The following is a 20451-nucleotide window of genomic DNA, read 5'->3' as shown; positions in this document are numbered from 1 at the left end:
TACTTACAACCAGGTGAATATAGGGTGTGTATGATGCTGTGGTGTACTTACAACCAGGTGAATATAGTGTGTGTATGATGCTGTGGTGTACTTACAACCAGGTGACCTCCAGGTTGAGCTTGACGGTGCCCAGGTCGTTGACGTCCACAGCAACCACCTGGGGCATGGCGGTGAACAGCTCCTTGGTCTCACAGATCACACTGCCTACCAGGAGGTGGGTGGCCAGACCCTTCAGCTCCGTCACCTGTAAGGGATGGGACCATATGAGCGTTTCATGTTACGATTAATTGTGACCAAAGAAATTGCGATTTACGATATTATCGCGACAATCAAAATATCCTCGACATCCCTTATCCCTTATCCCGCTCACAATGCGTTGAGCTGCAACACACACACGCACACACACACACACACACACACACACACACACACACACACACACACACACACACACACACACACACGTTTGATTCACTACACACACGTTTGATTCACTATACTTGAGAGGACATCAGCGTTTTAGGACAGCCTTTTTACAAATGCCATTTTTCAAATTGTTGTTGTCGAGTGGAAACCTTGTTTGTCTGTCCAAAACTGTTTTGTATTTATCATTAAAAATCATTGAAAATAGTCAAAAATGGCAGATCTACAAGCACACAATGCCTCACATCCCGAGGCGTTGTGTGCTTGCAGATCTGCTATTTTCACTAGTCTCGCAAAATGAAGCAGGGCTTTACTTTACAAAAAAACATACACATTTTAAACTTGGAGATACAAGGTTTCTGCCCAACAGTGACGATATATTTTATAAAAAAAAAAAAAAAAACTAGAGATGTGACCGAATATTATATTTTCGGCCGAATAGTGCCAAAAAACGCAGTTTCGGTTCGGTTTGATTTTACAGCCGAATAATTATTACCGAATAGTACCGAATACCAAATACCGAATATTACCGAATACTGAATACCGAATACCGAATACTACCGAATACTACCGAATAATGTATAGGATATTCAATATATATATATATATATATATATATTTTATAACAATAATTACATTGATATTTCTTTATGATGCAATAATTCAACTATATGGAATGTTAATATTTTGAGACATAATTTGTCTTTTATTACAAATTTACTATACAATAGTAAATAAATAATTCTACACAAAAATAAATATGTTATGTGTGCATATAAATATTTATGGAACCATATGGTGATTATTATTTAAGTTAGGTTTTGCCATAATCACAACAAAGGTACAGCAATGGTGCAAAAAATAGTAATACAAAATAAATGATATACATGTATTATTCGGCTATTCGGTATTCGGTTTTCGGCCAAATGTTTCCAATATTCGGTATTCGGTTTCGGCCAAGAATTTTGCTTTCGGCACATCCCTAAAAAAAACGGCACACAACTAAGTATAAATCATGTTTTACTTGGCTGCTTTATGGCTTTAGAAAAATATGCACCCCCTCAATTCGATTTTGGAAAAAGAAACATCATTGGTTTCTATTCATTTCGTGAAAATCAAGTGGAGACTTAAAAGTTGCTCCAGATAGTTAAACCAACAAAGTGAACTTCATGGCCAAACGTTTGAATTAAGATAAAAGAAAGAACAAATACAATTTGAATGCTTTACAATTCTTAACAAGCAATTATGTTTAGCCCTTCGGCACACATATGAAAACATTATTGTGCCAGGCACAACTTATAAGCCAGTGGTTCTCAAACCTTTTCATTTCAAGGACCCTGGCTAATTTAACTCTGTCAGTGTACAAATGTAACCAAAAACCAAATGGACTCAATAAGGGTCCATTTGGAGAAAGAATTAATACAAATACACACAAAAACTCTTTCATTAAAATACCTCGCCCTATGCTTGGTAAGCAACCATTATACAAACAGTATACCTCCTATACAATAGCACAAAAAAAACGTGTGTACCGTAATTACTATGCAGCCTATACTGACTAAATGAATGCCAAAATACCTGACGTTTTTACCAAGAGAATAAAGGATTCAGAGCCTGTTATAACATGCTTCAAACATTATTCATATCTTGTCACACTCCAAATTTCGGTCTCGTGATAAAGAAATGTGTATCTGCGAGTCCGCTTGAAGTGTTGCGATGATGCCATGCATTAAATGAGCGTGGACAGGCCTCATCACATTACAGCGGAGCGCTGATTCCTCTCCATGTGAAACTCTACACTGGAGAATGAGTGAGGCCACGGCTTTCATTAACCCCAGAGGCACCATGGGAGACCAGGAGGACAACAGAGGCGGAGAGGACGGATGGAAACACATTTAGAACAGAATAGATAAGATGCATCATACTTTTCTATATTCAGTCAAGTCAATATAAGCCGTCAGACATACTGAACAACATATTTTATTTAGAATTATGTTATCTAACTCAGGGGTCTTCAACGTCTTCAGGCCAGGGACCCCTTAGCTGAGAGAGGGATGAAGCATGGACCCCCACTACATATTGTATATAATTGTGTTGCAGATTAAAAATGTTCATAGATTTCTTAGACAGCTTAGACTTGTTTGACAGCACAAACATCATGTTAGAGTATTAAATGTGTATTTTCAGACATTTAACCATTTGAAAGGTCAAAAACTTTAGTCTGCTGTTCTTTTCTCTCTACAAACCTCTTTGCCAAAAATAGCCAATCTACAATTGTAGATTGGCTATACCAAAATACAAAGCTTGTAGATCTGCTATTTTTGGCTAACGTGCCACTCAGAACAGGGATGCTGCTAGGGTTCAAATAGTTAATGTAAAAACATGATCCTATCACACAAAGATTTGGCGGCCCACCTGGAGTAACTCAGAGGACCCCCTAGGGGTCCCGGACCCCCTGTTGAAGACCCCCCTGTTTTTCCGCCACCCGCCGTCTCACCGTCTGAGTGCATGCTGACATCACTGATACTACACAGTGTCTCCGTCAGTGTAACAGTGCTAACTGACATCAACAAAGCCCAACTGACATCACTGACTGACATCACTACAGTGCCCAAATGTGGAGACACGCAACACCATATATGGGTATAAAAGAGTGCCAGCCAGACAGACGGATACAACGGGTATTGCACAACTGGACATGGATGGTGACTATTCTGCCCAACGGGCACCGGTCTGGGTTCTCCAACATTACTTCTGAGACTCCTACATTCAATCCCTCATCGCACAGGACTAGTATATATATATACGTAATATTATATACAGTATTAAATTATGCTTCGATTATCAATTATGTCACACTGCTGCAATTGCGATGCATTGCTAAATCGATACATTTTGACAGCACTAATCTTGACCCATGAGTCCCTACAGTAAGTATGGGAAATCCCGGTTTAGAAGTCATATAACGTAGAGTTCAAAGCGCTGTCAGCACCTTGATGTTGATGAGGTCGGTGATGAGAGGCATGAAGATCATCTCCTCTCCGTCCCAGCTCTGTCTGGAGTTCACCTCGATCCTCCCCTTCAGCTTCCAGCGCTGCCGTCCGTACCGCATGAAGATCTGCAAACACCAGCAAAACCAACGAGAAAACAGTCAGACAGGTCCAAAGACAGAGAGGTAGACGGGTTGAAAGGGAGAAAGCTGAGAGGTGGGTTTCAAAATATCTTCCATTCCATCACTGATGAGAATTCTTTGCTTTTCTCTCTTTCTGTACTTTGAATTTCAAGTTCACAACCATTCTTTCACTGGACAGATTTGAACGACCTGAGAGATAACGTCCCTATTCTGGTCAATAATTTGGAAAAACGGGTGAATATTCTGCATTAATAGGCGATTTCCAAGCTCACAATGACATTTGGTGAAGAGGATAAAAAGGGAGGGCATCAGGGGCTTAAATTTCAATGTGCAATTCTAGAACACAAACTCACAATTTAACTAATTAGTTCATGTCCATTAAGCGGCATTGTTTTAAACCAGAACAGTGACTTACCTCATACTGGTCTCCTTGACAGAGCCTTGCAAAGCCAGCCAGACCTGGGAACAGCAGCACAAAACAATTAAACACACCTGATTTAGAGAGGAAACCGTCGAAGAGAAGAACCGTTATAGGTCGGTAGAGTGACTAAAGATACGGTTTGCAGGACTGGGATCCGCATTTGATACCGAACACAAACTCACATCAACATATCGCCGTTGTGGGGTGGAAACCTTGTATGTCCAAAACCTTCCTTTTTAATTATTTTAAAAACGATTTAAAATAGTGAAAATAGCTGATCTGCAAGCACACAACGTGTGCCATCTGCCATTTTCACTAGTTTTGTGCGACAGTCTTGTATGATGAAGCAGGGCTTTACTTTACGTAAAAAATGTACAAATTTTAAACTTGGAGATATGATGTTTCTACCTGAGAATGACGATATACTGCATGAATCCAGTGGATTTGAATTCATGTCCTGGAGGTCCCAGCGTAGTGCTGGTTTTGATTCTAGCCATCTAATTGTTTCATTGAGGGTGTGATTCATTTAGGTGTAACGGGTCAATAGTCTGTGTTCTCCAAAACCAGACGTACAAACCGTGTTCGTCACCATCGTAATTCGACTGTGATAATGTCTTGTGATAAATCCCACAACCTATTTGTAGGGTTACTGTCCCGTCTCACCTTTCATTTTGATGTGGAACTCCCCGAGCAGGTTCTCCAGCTCGCTCTCGAACGTGTTCATGTTCTACACGCGCACGCACACGCACACACACACACACACACACACACACAGCAGTCAGGTACATGTGTTCATATTCTATAGATCAGTGATTCTCAACTCTTTTAATTTCAAGGAACCCCAGCTTGATATGCATTAGGACAAAGACATTGAACATGGGACGGACATGATCAGAAATGTGTTCCTCTATGGGGGGGGGGGGGGGGGGGGGGGGCTATCACAGGTCACAGACAGTCAGACGAGAGAAGCATGAGGCTGGCAGGGCACTGCACCAGGCTCCCAGAACTAGTGGCAAGGCAAACTGATGGGGAAACCTCGCTCTTTCGACGAGTCATTCTTTCAACTATGAGAGTTGCCAGGTTAGCTACTCACCCGCATCACGGTTACTGAGGTTAGGGTTTGGGTTAGGTTTAGGCATAGAGGTTAACATTCACCTACGTCGGCAGGTTAGCATTTCACCAGGTTAACATTCACCCGTGTCGACAGATGCTATGACGCAATATCGACACGCTCCCAAACTGACACTATGGGAGCCAACCCAGGGCCAAGCCAGGAAAGGCAAGAGGGCCTATAAAAAACTTTTGGGGGTTTACGGGTTCCGTGGATAAAAAATGAAAAAAGTATGTATGGGGTGCTCTAAGCCCTAAAGGTTTGTGAGAACTATTGCTAAAGACACACAGCCAGGTATAAAGCAGCATTTTGTCAAACACAACAACCACAACAACAGAAACAATAGTCATCAGGAAACAGGCTCGACAAAAGCCATCCAGAACACAATTACAGAGGAAGTAGGACAGTTGATTTAAGCGTTGGTGATGACAGGAGTGTGTGTGTGTGTGTGTGTGTGCTTGCGTGCGTGCGTGCGTGCCTGTGTGTGTATCTATTATATACTGTACTTATGATGATGACGTGCAAAACACTCGATTTATAAGTGCACGGGATGCATCGCATTGCGGTGTGTGCTTATACTGTATTTGGGCTAGTTTCTTTAACTACCAACTACCATTGAATAAAAACCTTTATTTTTATTTTATTTTTACCCGGTTGCCTCATATTGATGTACCGTATTTAATTCTTATTTTAAACGAGGAAGCGCCACATTTCGAGTATGGCTGCAATAATATGGCTGCTGTGCATTGGGAACGAATAAGTGTACGTTCCATACGCATATCCGTTTATGGAGGGGGTCAGGCGGTGGCCGTTCCTACCTCGGTGTACTCCTTGTAGCGTCGGTTGACCTCGGCGATGCTGTCCTTGGTGCCCTTGGTGGAGGGAGAGGAGGAGAAGGCCTGCTTCATCCTACTGGCCCCGTCCCGCAGTCTGCTCTGGATGCAGAAGGCCTCGTAGAGCTCGTCAACCTGAACACCACACACACACACACACGCACACGCACACGCACACACACACACACACACACACACACACACACACACACACACACACACACACACACACACACACACACGAAATATGAGCAGGGGTGTCGCACCAAATTCCGGGCCCTGGGTACAAGGATTCACTGCGGGCCCCCCATGAGTGTTCTTCACAGGGGGAGGAGGGGGTTTAACCCATTTAGACTGGGAACGCATCATTTTGTGCTTTAACAATTGCTTGGGCCCAAGGTGGAGGGGGCCTTATTTTATACTTTAGCTATTGAAAAATACCAGATATACAAGCTCACAGCCTAGCACCGAGTGCCGTGATGCGAGCTTGTAGCTCTGCTATTTTCTTGTTTTAATCTTGAAAATGTCTTTGAATATTTCAAATCCTTCTAAGTTTTTTTTTTTTTTTTTTAAACCTATGTTTCTATGTCAGTGGTGCTCAAACCTTTTCTTGTGAAGGACCCCCAAAAGGATATGTATTTGGCCACGGACCCCCATCTCAAAATATTTTGTTTCAGGGACCCCCCAGAAGCAAAATTTGAGTTACAAATGTCCGCTTAAAAAATACATATATTCAAAGATTTGCACACATTTTCACGACTTAAAAAATAGCAGATCTACAAGCTCGCAGCGCAGCACTCGGTGCCGCGCTGAGCTTGTACTGTATATCTGCTATTTTTCTATAGCTAAAGTATAAAATAAATAAGACCCCCTCCACCTTGGGCCCTAGTAACTCAGTCCCACTTTCCGCCCCCTTGTGACGCCCCTGAATATGAGACTGTTTGGATGTAGGAGCTGTCAAGGCCAGAAAGTAGTTTTTCGCCACTCAGCGTTTCCCCATAACTTCCGGGTATGATGATGATGTCATGCGCATACCCTCTATTGCTCCCAATTAGCAGGTTAGTTGGAGCATTTCCGATACTTCTGTGACCGCGGAGAGCAAAGGTTCGTTTCTCAGTGGTTTTGTCATCTATGAAGGTTAAATAACATTTTTTGGGGTATTTTTTCCTTCATAGTATACTATAGTGTATAGTTAGTGAATGAGATGAGACACAAACTTTCAGCGGCTCTCACAAATTTTGCTGCCATTTTTGCGAGGGGCATGGGGGCTCAATTTGTTATTTAACCTTCATAGATGACAAAACCACTGAGAAACGGACCTTTGCTCTCCACGGTCACAGAAGTATCGGAAATGCTCCAACTAGGTTGGTGGCTTGCATGGTTTCCTCCGCCATGTACAGTCATGCACATTGTAAAGCACCTTGGATAAAAGGTGCTATATACTGTATTATGCTCCATTTATATGACTACCATAATGTCTGAAATCTGAAAACACATTCACAAAAACATCCCTGGGCGCATGAGTCAACTCTCCATGTGGCGAGCAAATCACCAAGGTCTCTGGATGAGTCTGAATCTCAATGGATTTGTTCATATTCAAGGATACCCCAGCCACAGTGTCTTTAGGCATTGAAACTAGACTGTCAATGGCTCCATCTCGCAAATGCACGTCACGAGTCATGACTCAGTCTTGCAGATTTTCACAGTGAGCAAAACTCGACCAAAATACTCCTTTCACAGCTGCCATTTCAATTGGCAAACAAAGCTGAAGGTAATAACATGAATTGCTAGTGTGTTTCATTTTAGGCATTAGGTGCCATGTTTTCATCATCTTATAATGAGCATTGATTAAGCGACCAGCCAATCGTGGGGGACAAATAATTTGTACATGCCATGTTTCACGTCCACGTCCACGCCCACACACAGGCCCACGCCCACGCCCACGCCCACACTCACACTCACACTCACACTCACACACACACAAACCCTTGTATGTCTAAAGCTATTACTTATCAGGAAAAGGGAAAAATAAACAGTTTTCCAATAGATCATCTAACACTTTTCGTTGGTTCGATATTTATGGAATTCACAGGTAGACTTAACCAGTTTAATTTTCAAAATTATAATTGCAAAACACTATTGTACAATGAAGTACGACATCAATTTAATAAATGAAACATGATCATTTAAAATATGAAGATACAAGGTTTCTGCCCAGCAACAGCAATGATACATGAAGCAAGCTACTGTACTCCATCATAACGTGTCACCTCCACATAGAGCCTCTCTTTGTTATGAGTGAAGCGCCCCGGTGGGACGCTCACTGAGAGGGGGACGCGACAGACGGCGCTCGCCGCTCATTTGGAGGCGTCTGCCAGAGAGCTTGTTATGCACAGCCGACGCAGTCTCGTCCCACCACCACCCCCCGGGGTGTGGAGAAAAATACATCACATGTAAAACACTGCTTTCAGCAGGGTTTATGACAGAGTCAGCTGCGATGAAAACATAGCAACACAGGACAAGAGGTGTGATCGTAGCTTGCAACAGGGGTCTTCAACAGGGGGTCCAGGACCCCTAGGGGGTTCTCAGAGTTACTACAGGGGGTCCTCCAAATTTTTGAGCGATAGAAAGTTTTTGGAGCGGTGAAAGCGCTCCCAATAGACAGGTATGTCTGTGGCTGGCTGGCTGGCTATGTGGCTGGCTGGCTGGCTGGGTATGTCTGTAGCCTGGCAATACCTTGAGTGGCCACACAAGTTAAAGGAGGGGCGCTGTTGTGCAGGCACAAACACACACGCACACGCACACACACACACACACACACACACACACACACACACACACACACACACACACACAGATTCACCGCTCCACTTCGAACCGAGGTTTGATTTTTTTTCTCCTTTTTTATATCAACCACTTGAACCATAATGTCCATATTCTGAGAACTTTAGCCAAAAATAGCAGATCTACAAACTCACAATGCCTCGCGCTGCGAAGCGGTGTGAGCTTGTAGATCGTCTATTTTCGGCAAAGACGTTTGGTGTAGAGGGGAAAAAGAATATCAAGTTTATTGACAGTTCAGGTGGTTAAATGCGTATCTGAAACACAAATTGATATATGAATCCAAAATACACTGATGATTGTGCTGTCAAACAATGAAACTATATGGAATCTATAAAAAAAAGTTGTGGGGGTCCCTGCTTCATCTCTTTCTCAACTAAGGGGTCCTTGGCCTAAAAACATTGAAGACCCCTGGCTGGTATACTGGTGTGCGTACCGCCGTGTGGTTCACAAATCTGCCACAGTTGACACTTTTTTTACTGTTTATAAATGTTGTTGTTTAAGACACGGGCATATTCTAAATGTGGTCATCTCGACAATAGACTGTGTGTGTGTGTGTGTGTGTGTGTGTGTGTGTGTGTGTGTGTGTGTGTGTGTGTGTGTGTGTGTGTGTGTGTGTGTGTGTGTGTGTGTGTGCGCGCGTGCCCGCACGCACGCGGGGGCATGTGTGTGGCTGTGTGTGTGTGTGTGTGTGTGCGCGTGCTTGCGTTAATAACTCCCTTCCTATGGGCAGACTCCCTCAGAACCAACAAGGAACATGGGTTCAGTGCACTGAACTGGTTGGTAGCTCAACCAGATAGCTCACTGACCACATGCTGTGGCACCCCAGGAATACATGTTTCATGTCTGGATGTGTGGCTGTAGACCTCATTGTCTGTGTCCTTCCTGTGTGAAAACTGCTGAACTGTATTACCTGCGTCAACGGTTACCAACTGTGTGTGTGTGTGTGTGTGTGTGTGTGTGTGTGTGTGTGTGTGTGTGTGTGTGTGTGTGTGTGTGTGTGTGTGTGTGTGTGTGTGTGTGTGTGTCACACACTGGACCTGCTTGTGTATCTGTCCAAGAGCTGTCTATGCGTTGTTTTTAACCATGCACCTGCACCACATGCATTTAATATATTGTATATAATAACATGTAATATATATGTCATATATTTTAACTACCAACCTGTTTTCCTTGTTTTCTGGCTATCTCTATTCTTTTTCAAAACAGTAGGTTGAGCACATCCAGTTCTTTGCTGGTGCTCGACACAGAGTGTACTCTTTTCCCCTTTGCAAATGATGGGAACTTGTGTAACAAAGACTTTCACCCACTTTTCTTTACACTTGCTGAGTAGAGTCTATCTATGGACCTGGTTGTATGCATGTCCGTGGCATGCTTATGTGTCTGTTGGTGTGTATGTCGGTGGCATGCAGTGGGCCTGGCGGTATGTTGTTGGTCTCCATACTGCAGTCAAACACACAATACCACTATATGAAAAACACTCCACAAGTGTTCTTCTGGTTTATTCTCAGCTGTGTGTGTTTGCTGTGGGCCCAGTGGGAACAGGACCAGACCAACAGTACACCCCTGCAAAACAATATTTATGTGTTTACTGTGGGAAAGAACTTGCATCAGCAGGGGAAATGAAGCCATATAACTTTAGATTCTGTTTACTGAAGTGCAGAGGGACACGGACTGCACTGCAGTGCAAGAGATATTCTTCTATATGTATATGTTTATTGTCACAGTCAGGTGGTAACCGTATGTCCAAAACCGTGAGGCCTTGTGAGCTTGTAGATCTGCTTTTGTTCAAAACTCGAATTAGGGTGTTCGGTATACCTACTCTACTGTCCTAGCTAATTTCAATTGGAATTCTCTTTCTCGCTCTCTCTCTCTCTCTCATTCTTTCTCTCACTCCTCTCTCCTCTCCTTCATTCATTTTTAATTCAAAGGAGCTTTATTGGCATGAGAAAACATAGGTTCACACTGGCACGGAAAATGTGGAACAAAGCAATCATAACAAAACATTAACAATGTATACAATGAAATATAATGTGTCAACAGAGCTGTGTTACATTGCAAAATACTTGCAATGCAAAATAGAAAAAAACATAATAATTGTGCATTTGTAGTAAAAAAAAAAAAAAATGTTATGCACCCACGTAGGAAAAGTTAGCTTGGGATAAACTCTTTTGAAACAAATGGCAGCAGTATTTCAATGTTTTGCATTCACTTAACTGTGTATAAAAACTTTGGATAAATAGCAGCTCACTCTCTCTCCATTTCCTCCCTCTCTCTCTCTCCACCCCCGCCCTCTCTCTTTCCCTCTCTCTAAAATTACAGCTATACTTGGTCGAACTGCAAATGCATGCTTTTTGTTTCACATTGCCTAAACCATCCAATCACTGTCAAAGTCTATTTGACCCCCCCCCCCCCACACACACACACACACACACACACACACAATAACTTGAAGGCAAAGAGAGCATAGACTGGGCTGCCACGAAAAGAGTAAACAACACGCTGTGGGTTAAGAGTTTAGCCAACACTTCTCCTCTTCACACACACACACACACACACACACACACACACACACACACACACACACACACACACACACACACACACACACACACACACACACACACACACACACACACACACACACACACACACACACACACACACACACACACACACAGTCTTCCTAGGGACAGCGTGTTTGAGGTGTGCAGCATGTAAACCAGATATGACCCAGTAACACACAAACACACTAACACCTCACCACAGCCACGCTGCAAGGCATGCTGGGTAAGGAATTATATCCTCCAACCATCCGTAACGCATCACTTCACCGACACCAACAACCACAAACACACACCACGAAACACAACCTGACATGAAATACTGTGAACCACCTAAATCTTGCAAATCTTGGAATATACTGTATATTTTTTAAAGCAAACTTTTATAACTCAAATCTCTGCTTCTGGGGGGTCCATGGAACAATGAATTTTTAGATGGTGGTCCGCGGATAAATACCTATAATTTGGGGGGTCCTTGACATGAAAAGGTTTGAGAAACATTTTAAAAAAACTTTTAGAAGACAAAGACAAAAATAGCAGATCTACAAGCTCGCAGCGCGGCACTCAGCGCCGTGCTGTGAGCTTGTAGATCTGCTATTTTCTCATCACTTAAGCATAAAATAATGGTTAAAGTAATAATGCGTAATAATACGTTCCCGGTCTTAATGTTGACATAACTGTCTGTATGACACTGGTATGTATATTCTCCTACTGTATTACCACATAACAATGTAGGAGTCCCTCAGGGCTCTATTCTAGTGTCTCTTCTGTTGAACTGTTATTGTGGAGAAGGCTTTTGCTGAGAATAGTCATTCGCTAACGACAAGCTCACAACGTGTTGCGTTGCGATGCGTCGTGTGTCAAAGTTGTGTGTCGTGTGTCAATGTAAAGAAACTAGAATTTTGCGGCTAAACCCTAACGCTTGCGTCTTGGAGAGAATAATGTCCTACTTGTTTTCTTTGGCATGTCTGTGTCGCGGTCTGCAGTAGATGTTAAACGTGGACGCTTGCGCCTTGGAGAGAAGCGTGCGTCTTGGAGAGCATAGGTAGATGCTTGCGTCTTGTAGAGAATGTGTCCTCTTTTTCTTTGGCATAGCTGTCTGTGTCGCGGTCCGCAGTAGATGTTTGTTTTTCAATGCTGAAATGTGTAGGCAGTGTATGTGTGCCGAGTGTGTGACTGCGTGTGTAGTGTGGCTGGAATGTTACACCCCATTTGGTGACCTATAGAATTTGTTACACCGCAAATGGCGATGACTGTTTGATTTGCGTTGTAGATGATAACTATTTGAGGGGACTATTAATGCGAGTTGGCGGCCAATAGTGAAATACGGACGTTACCGCGATTGAAGTGAAAGAGAAGAGGTAGAAAGTTGTGAGCTAACTATTAGCTATTCGGCTAACTGGGGCTAACTCTTTCCGGGTCGACTTGAGGCTATTTTATACAGAGACAAAATATTACGGTAATAACTAATCCAACTGTATACAGAGGTTTGGAAACACATCTTGCAAAAGTGGCATGGGTGTTTGAATTTGTAAGCTATATTTAGTACATATGTAGTACATCTAGGCCAAGTGGTTTGATTTTAAATTAGCGGGTGATTGTTGACCCGGGAGTAGATGACTTACTCTGATGTAATTATAAAGATAATGGAACAATGGTCTATGTTTATGAAGGATATATGCTGGCTTTAGTTTAGACAATGTAGAGAGGATGGTGGATAGAATAGCACAGAATCTTAAGGATAAAGGGTGAGGGTCCTCTTAAGCTAGGTCCATTATCCCGGATCACAGGGGTTTTTACACATTCATATATATGCACGCACGCACGCACGCACACACGCACACACGCAAGCACGCACACAGACAGCCAGAGGCACAGTGATTATAAGGAGATTAAACCAGGCGGACCACTTCAAAAACACATCAAACAGGGACCCCTCCGTAGGGAGGCGTGAGTCAGTGTATGTGTGTGTGTGTGTGTGTGCGTGCACACGTGCGTGCATGCGTGCGTGCCACGCTTGGGGCATCAAAAAGCCCCAACGTGATTATGTGCAAAAAGTCACTTTCCAGCACATGGTAAACAAGCAAACAGTCATGCACAGCACGCACGTGTGCTTGCATGAACACACACACACACACAATACACACACACACGCACACATAGAAGCCCACATATACACTAAGCAGACACACACACACACACACACACACACACACACACACACACACACACACACACACACACACACACACACACACACACACACACACACACACACACACACACACACACACACACACACACACACACTTTTGTTCTAATATACTTGTGAGTGCCGCCTCCCACCCACGTTTAATACTTAACCCCAAATCGTAAAACGGCAGATCTAGAATAGATTGGCTACTTCCGGTGAGCGACACCGACACGCAACAAAATAAAAATGGGATAACTCCCTAAAACCATAAAACATAATGCTTTCCTAATTGTAAACCCAACTGCCCAATGCTTTTCTCCTGTGAGGACCAGTAACATTTTCCTCACAATAAATGTCCAATTCAATTTGATTAAAGTGTCAAATCATGACAAGTTATCTCAAGACACTTTACATAGGCTATAAATGTTCTTAAAGAATTGTACTATAGTTGTGGGGACATTTACCCCTGACAAGTACACTAGCACACATGTACGCATGTGCACGCACACACGCACACTCCCTATTTCATGTAGGATAACATCATTGAATTGAGCCACCTGCTAGGCTGCTACTTCCTCGCGTGCCAATTACATCTTGGACATCTGCAGGAAACGCGCGCGCACACACACACACACACACACACACACACACACACACACACACACACACACACACACACACACACACACACACACACACACACACACACACACACACACACACACACACACACACACACACACACACACACACACACACACACACACACAGGTTTGCAATTGCTACTTTGTGGGGACATTACACATAGTCTACTATCTTTGTGGGGACATTCCATTCATTTTGAACCCTAACCCTAACCCTTAACCTAACCCATAAACACCTTGTGGGGACCTATTAATAAGCCCCCACAAGGTTTTTTCCTCTGATTGTACCATCTTTGTGGGGACATGACTCAGGTCCCCACAAAGTAGTAATTCCCTGTCCACACACACACACACACACACACACACACACACCTTTATATCAACCTAGTTATGTGTCAAGCTGAAGCAGAATCGACTTTATTGTCACATGATCCCAAGTGGAAAGAAGCAAGTGACATTTTATATTTTAATTAATCTTTTGTTTCCATGAAGAGATAAATGGGAAGAGAGGGCGGGGGGACAGGGAGAGCAAGGATAAAAATAAATCAAACAGTAAAGAGAAGCATGTCAAGAACAAGCAACAATCTAAGATATCTACATACATACTGTAGACGGGCCAGCCAGACAGTAGCCTGCCACAGTGTTCAAATGCTCCCGTCACAGAGTCTGGAGCAACAGAAGCTCTTAGAATGATCAGAGGATAAAGCGGATGTGAAGCCTCCTCCCCGCTTCTGTTTCGTCTTTGCCGTCGCGCAAATTTGTCCTAAAATAAATCAAATAAGCCTATATAGCTTGCTGGTTGGCAGGAATGTAAATTAGTTCTCAGCTTTCGGGAGGTGCAGTTACAGACTCTACATAGCATTCCCAGATTGTGGAATAGTTGTCTGGCTAGGCGAGACAGTTGGTGCAGTGTGTACATGAGGTTAGATATGAGGTGTATTTCACTGGAGGACAGTTTATTTCATACGTATACACTTTCTTTTATACAAACTATTGGTCAAATAGTCTGGGACTCTACAAAATCAGGCTCGGATACAAAACTCTGGCCTCTGTCCAGCTCTAACAGACCAGACCACACACACAGCACCCAAAAGTGTTTGTTGTTTTAGACCTGAAGTCAGTGTTTTTTGGGGGGGCAGGCCGATTCATCTTGGTGGCAATCTGATCTGCTAATGGAGAGTGTGTGTGTGGACTGCATACTGTTGTGAACATTGCATGAATATCCATTCTGTTTCTCTTATCAAAGGTCAAGTGGAACACACGCATGCACGCACGCACGCACGCACGCACACACACACACCCATCTCCAATGGTCCTCATCAAAGCCACCCCCTCCTCCCCCCCCCCTCTCTCTGCTCCACTGACCGCCTTGACCTACATACTCAATGCCAACACTTGGCTATACATGTGTGTGTGTGTGTGTGTGTGTGTGTGTGTGTGTGTGCACGTACATGTAAAGGGTTAACATCTCCCAGTAGACGTCTCCTACTGTGCTCTTCAAGATTTGAAAGAACCCCTCTCCAGGTAACCATGGTTACTTCCAGAACAACACTGTGTGTGTGTGTGTGTGTGTGTGTGTGTGTGTGTGTGTGTGTGTGTGTGTGTGTGTGTGTGTGCGCGCATGCGCGCGTGTGTGTGTGTGTGTGTGTGTGTGTGTGTGTGTGTGTGTGTGTGTGTGACTGTGTGTGTGTTAGAGAGAGAGAGATAAGAGGGACCACTAGACAATGATGAAGGACAGTATAAAGGATGAAAGTCATTGATAATCAGGGTTATGGAGTTAATGTATTATAAATTATATCGTTGCTGTCAGGTGAAAACCTTGTACATCCAAAACAGTTGGTTCCAATAGTCAATGTCACAAGATCTTGTTAATACTATTCATTGGTTAAATATTTAGAAAATCCACAGGCATGTCATTATAGGCCAAAATGTTAAAGTTTCAAATTTGGACTTTTTTTTCCATAAAGTAAAGCCCTGCTTCCTCATACCGTCATGAGGCCATGGCCTTGATAGCCTCCGAGACATTCCTGCGCTGCTTACACTATTCTGTCTGGTTGCCTCAGCTGAGGCAACACACTGCCTTTCTTCACCATCATGTTCATACTGCACATTTTTCTATGAAAAGGATATATATAACTAAAAATTTAAATTAAAAACACCCAAAATATTTTATTCATTTTAGAAGTAGTACGTCTTTCACTCATTAGGGACCGCTCTCGTCGCAAGTTGATGATGTCATACGTCTGTCTGTATGTGTGGTCCAGCCCTTCCACCTAAAAATCGCACCTAGTGTGAAGTGAGTGGTGCTATTTATTAGTCCATTTCATAAAGCGTCCTCCTGCCAAGCTTGGCCAATGTGACCCTGGGCGTACAACAAACTTTGAGAGCTTTGTGCCAAGATGTAGGCCAGATGTAGGCCACACTTTCTCCGGGGGTAGATATTTGGCTATGGGGGTTGGTATTGATTAAAACTACACACCTGTAGTCACCTGCAGTCATGTAGTCAGGAAATGAAATGAGGAATTGCTCTCATGATGCAAAATGCCATCATGAAATCAAGTTGAAATAGGCCTACTAAAATATCTAAAAACTCAGACAGTACACAAAAAAAAAACACACAGTATTGTGTTGATTGCGTCCCAAACAACAATAAAATAAGTGAAATGGCCCATCAATACTTCCAAATTAGTTAATATGAGCATTTATTTTAAATATGTTTTATTAGCACGTGCATATCATACATTCCATAGGGTTGGACCACATAATGAGCATTGAGTGTTTTTCATTTCAAATTGTAGTTAAATAGGGCAATTGTTATTATTATTAAAGGCATATAAGGTTTATAAGCCAGGGATCATTTTAATGATCACTGTGTGTGTTGTGAATGCACAGGCAATAAGCTTGTGTTTAAATTGAATCCAACTGTAAAAGAGCTCTCCTCTTTTAGACTCACAAACAACACACATACACAGAGCTGGCATGACGCTCACAGCTCACCACAAACCACCAGCTCCATACCAAACATAACAACACGCTTCCAAACACAAAGCTGCGTGTACGTTGAAGACAGCTGGGGGTTTTCCCAATACATTTGGATATTTTCGTTTCACCCCCCCGTTCAATCCGTGGCTTAACTTTTGATCCTTATGTCAAATCCGTGTGCCCTCAAAACGGATTAAATCATAATAGATGACGCACGACTGAGTCACGACACGAATCCCTAGCGTGCCTGTTCTGTTGATGTCATTATAGGTGAACATTCTAGTTAGCCGATCTACAAGTTCACAGCAGGTCGCAACGCGACTCACCGTGGGCTTGTAGGTCAGCTATTTTCAGCAAAAGAGATTTGGTATAGAGGGGGGAAAGTAAGGGGGCGTACTACGGAGCCCTGGGAGATCCCGGAAGAGGGTTTAATAGGTTAATGACTTTTTAATGACTGGATTTAGCTAATAACCATGCTGTGTGTTGTGAAAAAGATATGGGACACACGTTGTGACGCACATGCAGAATACTGTGACATCCGGTGCATGTGGCTTTGTCAAGTCACTTAAGTTGTCTAGACCAGGGGTTCCCAAACATTTTTGGCTCAGGGCAACCCTATGAATATTATTTTCATCCGAGGCACCCCTACATTATATTAATAATTTTCACTTCCAAGACCTTATATTTATGCCATTTATGCCATATATTTATAGCCATTTTGATTGGAACTGACTGAAAATAACTTTTGTACTTTTAAGTAAGTTTAAAATCATACTAAATATTGTTTTAAGTGTCCAAATGAATTCCAAATATTATCAAATTATCTCGAGGCACCCATGGACTGCCATCACGGCACCCCAGGGTGCCCCGTCACCCACTTTCAAAACCCCTGGTCTAGACGAACACAATTGGCCCGTGTCTAGGGGAGGGAAGCCGGGGGGGAAGGTGATATTCGTCACTGTGTGTGCTCCTATACAGGCTGGGGCGGCACCTGTCAGCAGGGAGTGTTGGGCGGGAGGAGTAGGACCAAGGCTCTACGTCCTCTCGGTGGGGGTTCCTCACTGGCAGGTGAGCCAGTAGGATATGACAACATTGACAACAGCACACAAATGTGTAACGACTGAATTGGGGAGGAAAAAAGGGGTAAAAGGTAAAAAAAAAATAGAAACTGACACGCTAATTTCGGTAATGCCAAAGATGCTTAATTTAGGAAGTTAGCACATCCCACACTCTGCTACAAGGTAAGCAATGGTACACAAAATGGTCTCCTAAGTGGCCATGGTTTCCCCCACCTCTCTGTTTACCAGATCTGGTGAGAGTGTGTTTCATGGCACGGAGAAAAGTCGATAACCAAGTCGATTTTCTCCCGAATTGTCTCTCCTGAACAAAAATATCATTTTAGTGTCCGAATGTTGGGAAGATTGTGTGGCTTGTGAACAATGCGCCTAATATTTAGTTCAGTGACCATGGGGCGAAAGAACCAGTGCCCACGTTCACTTCTCACACTGGAATTCATAGACACCGAGGACTCACAAACTGCAATACTTCTGGTCTCCTAAAGGGGCAGCCATCCATGTCACAGATACAGGAAGTAAAAGCAAGACGGGCGGTATTGGTTTTCTATTGTTTGTCTTGGATAATAAAAGCAATTATCAACGCCTGGCCGCCTGAGGTGTGTGTGTGTGTGTGTGTGCGTGCGTGCGTGCGTGCGTGCGTGCGTGCGTGCGTGTGTGTGTGTGTGTGTGTGTCCATCCGCAGCTAATCTCTTAAACTACTACAACAAGCAGCATCACATTTCTTCTGTCCACTGCCAGCAGGCCAAACACATTCCTATACATTTCTCACACATTAAAACTCTATTGTATCCTACAGCAGTCGATCATCCGATGATGTAAAATTATCTCTATATTTTCAAGCTAATCTCTTCGTTACACCAACGTTGTTGGTGAATTAGAGTCAAGTCCCATTGGTCAACTTCATAACGATCACTGGATCTCATGAATTCAAGCAAAATACAATATCAAGACTGGAAAATGTTGTTAGGCCAAGAAGAAATCTGTGACTTGTGAAAGTCAGACACACTAGCACTGTAGAATGAGGATTTTGGTAGCCAGTGGAAGAGATTGAGATATTTTATGAAATATTTGATGCCTCATCAGGGTTTTCTGTGAGATTAAACATGTATTCTATTGCTAGTTTGACCACTTCAAAGCACATCTACCACGTCTTGCAATACTTAATATTATCTAATAACCGAAAATAGGCCATCTACAAGCTTACAATGCATATTGTCTGTTTATGACAGCCATAGAGGACATGCAGGCTTCTACGGAATCCAAATGAGAACTTTAATCCATCTTCCACACAGCACCCTGTAACCTAATACATCTCGTAAACCTAACACTGACAGACAAAACCAAACGACTCGAAACCTGCCAGCATTTCTCATTCACCATTATCACAACAGCGCCACCTACCTTGCTCATGTGGAACTCCAGGCGTCTCATGTAGCGTTCGATGGTTTTGATTTGCTGCAGACAAGAGGCACAGACGTACACTCACGGTTACGCTCAAAAAGTTGCAATAAGATAACGTTCAGCCACTGAAATGTCATACTCTCAACGCCTTTGTGTCATAAGGTTGCTCATTTCCCTGACTCATGTCTGTAAGACAGCAACTATGCAGTTTGTAACACTTGTGATGTGGTGGCGCCTCAAAGCTTTTCTTTTGGGGGGAAAAAACTACCTTTCCCAACAAACAAAAAGCACACAGACGATGGCGGCTGTCAGCTTTCAGAGGTAATCAAAAGACCATTTTAAGGAAGCGCTAATAGTATTTAAACTGTTATTGTACTATGTCTTCCACACCATTTTAAAAGCTCTGTGGATAATGATCACTAAAAATAGCCAATCTATAAGCTTACACCAAAAGGTAGATCTGCTTGTACACCTGTAAGCTTGCTCTTCTCTGCCTAGCATTAACAACATATTATGTTTTTGTTTTTGTATGTCTCTTGGTTCAATGCAACTGGACAGTTCCAAAGGGTCAGTGACTGAGGCCGACACCGCTAGGATGTTGGGTTATGACTTAATCAGTGACGTAAAAATAAAACATAAAAAAAGCATAACTCACCTTGTCTAGATCATACAGTACACCCTGGAGAGAAAAGACAAGGATATTGAGTTATTAACACATCTGATTTCCTTTTTGTTGAATGAACTGATTTCCAATCAGAGACATAATTCTCGGGGGAAAAGTCGCTAATAAAAGGGAACAGTCAAGCCCATTTCTAAAACGGCTAAAAC

The 20451-nt window shown here is 42.9% G+C and overlaps 1 protein-coding gene across 1 annotated transcript in view; it reads right to left on the bottom strand.

Moving 5' to 3' along the window:
* ripor2 (RHO family interacting cell polarization regulator 2) overlaps window positions 1-20451 on the bottom strand; it is a gene marked incomplete at both ends in the record, with an annotated part of 145215 nt that overhangs the window by 39959 nt on the left and 84805 nt on the right. Inside the window, 7 exons of the mRNA XM_080735334.1 lie at window positions 96-244; window positions 3416-3541; window positions 3972-4015; window positions 4641-4704; window positions 5907-6056; window positions 19624-19677; window positions 20279-20302. Of these exons, the coding sequence (XP_080591460.1) occupies window positions 96-244; window positions 3416-3541; window positions 3972-4015; window positions 4641-4704; window positions 5907-6056; window positions 19624-19677; window positions 20279-20302 (611 nt within the window). The remainder of the gene's footprint in view (window positions 1-95; window positions 245-3415; window positions 3542-3971; window positions 4016-4640; window positions 4705-5906; window positions 6057-19623; window positions 19678-20278; window positions 20303-20451) is intronic.

The sequence above is a fragment of the Nannobrachium achirus genome (genome assembly GCF_963921795.1).
Source record: "Nannobrachium achirus genome assembly, chromosome: 10".
In the NCBI taxonomy this organism is placed as follows: Eukaryota; Metazoa; Chordata; class Actinopteri; order Myctophiformes; family Myctophidae; genus Nannobrachium; species Nannobrachium achirus.
Note: the sequence above shows the minus strand (reverse complement) of the source record. Positions and strands in the feature narration are given on the sequence as shown.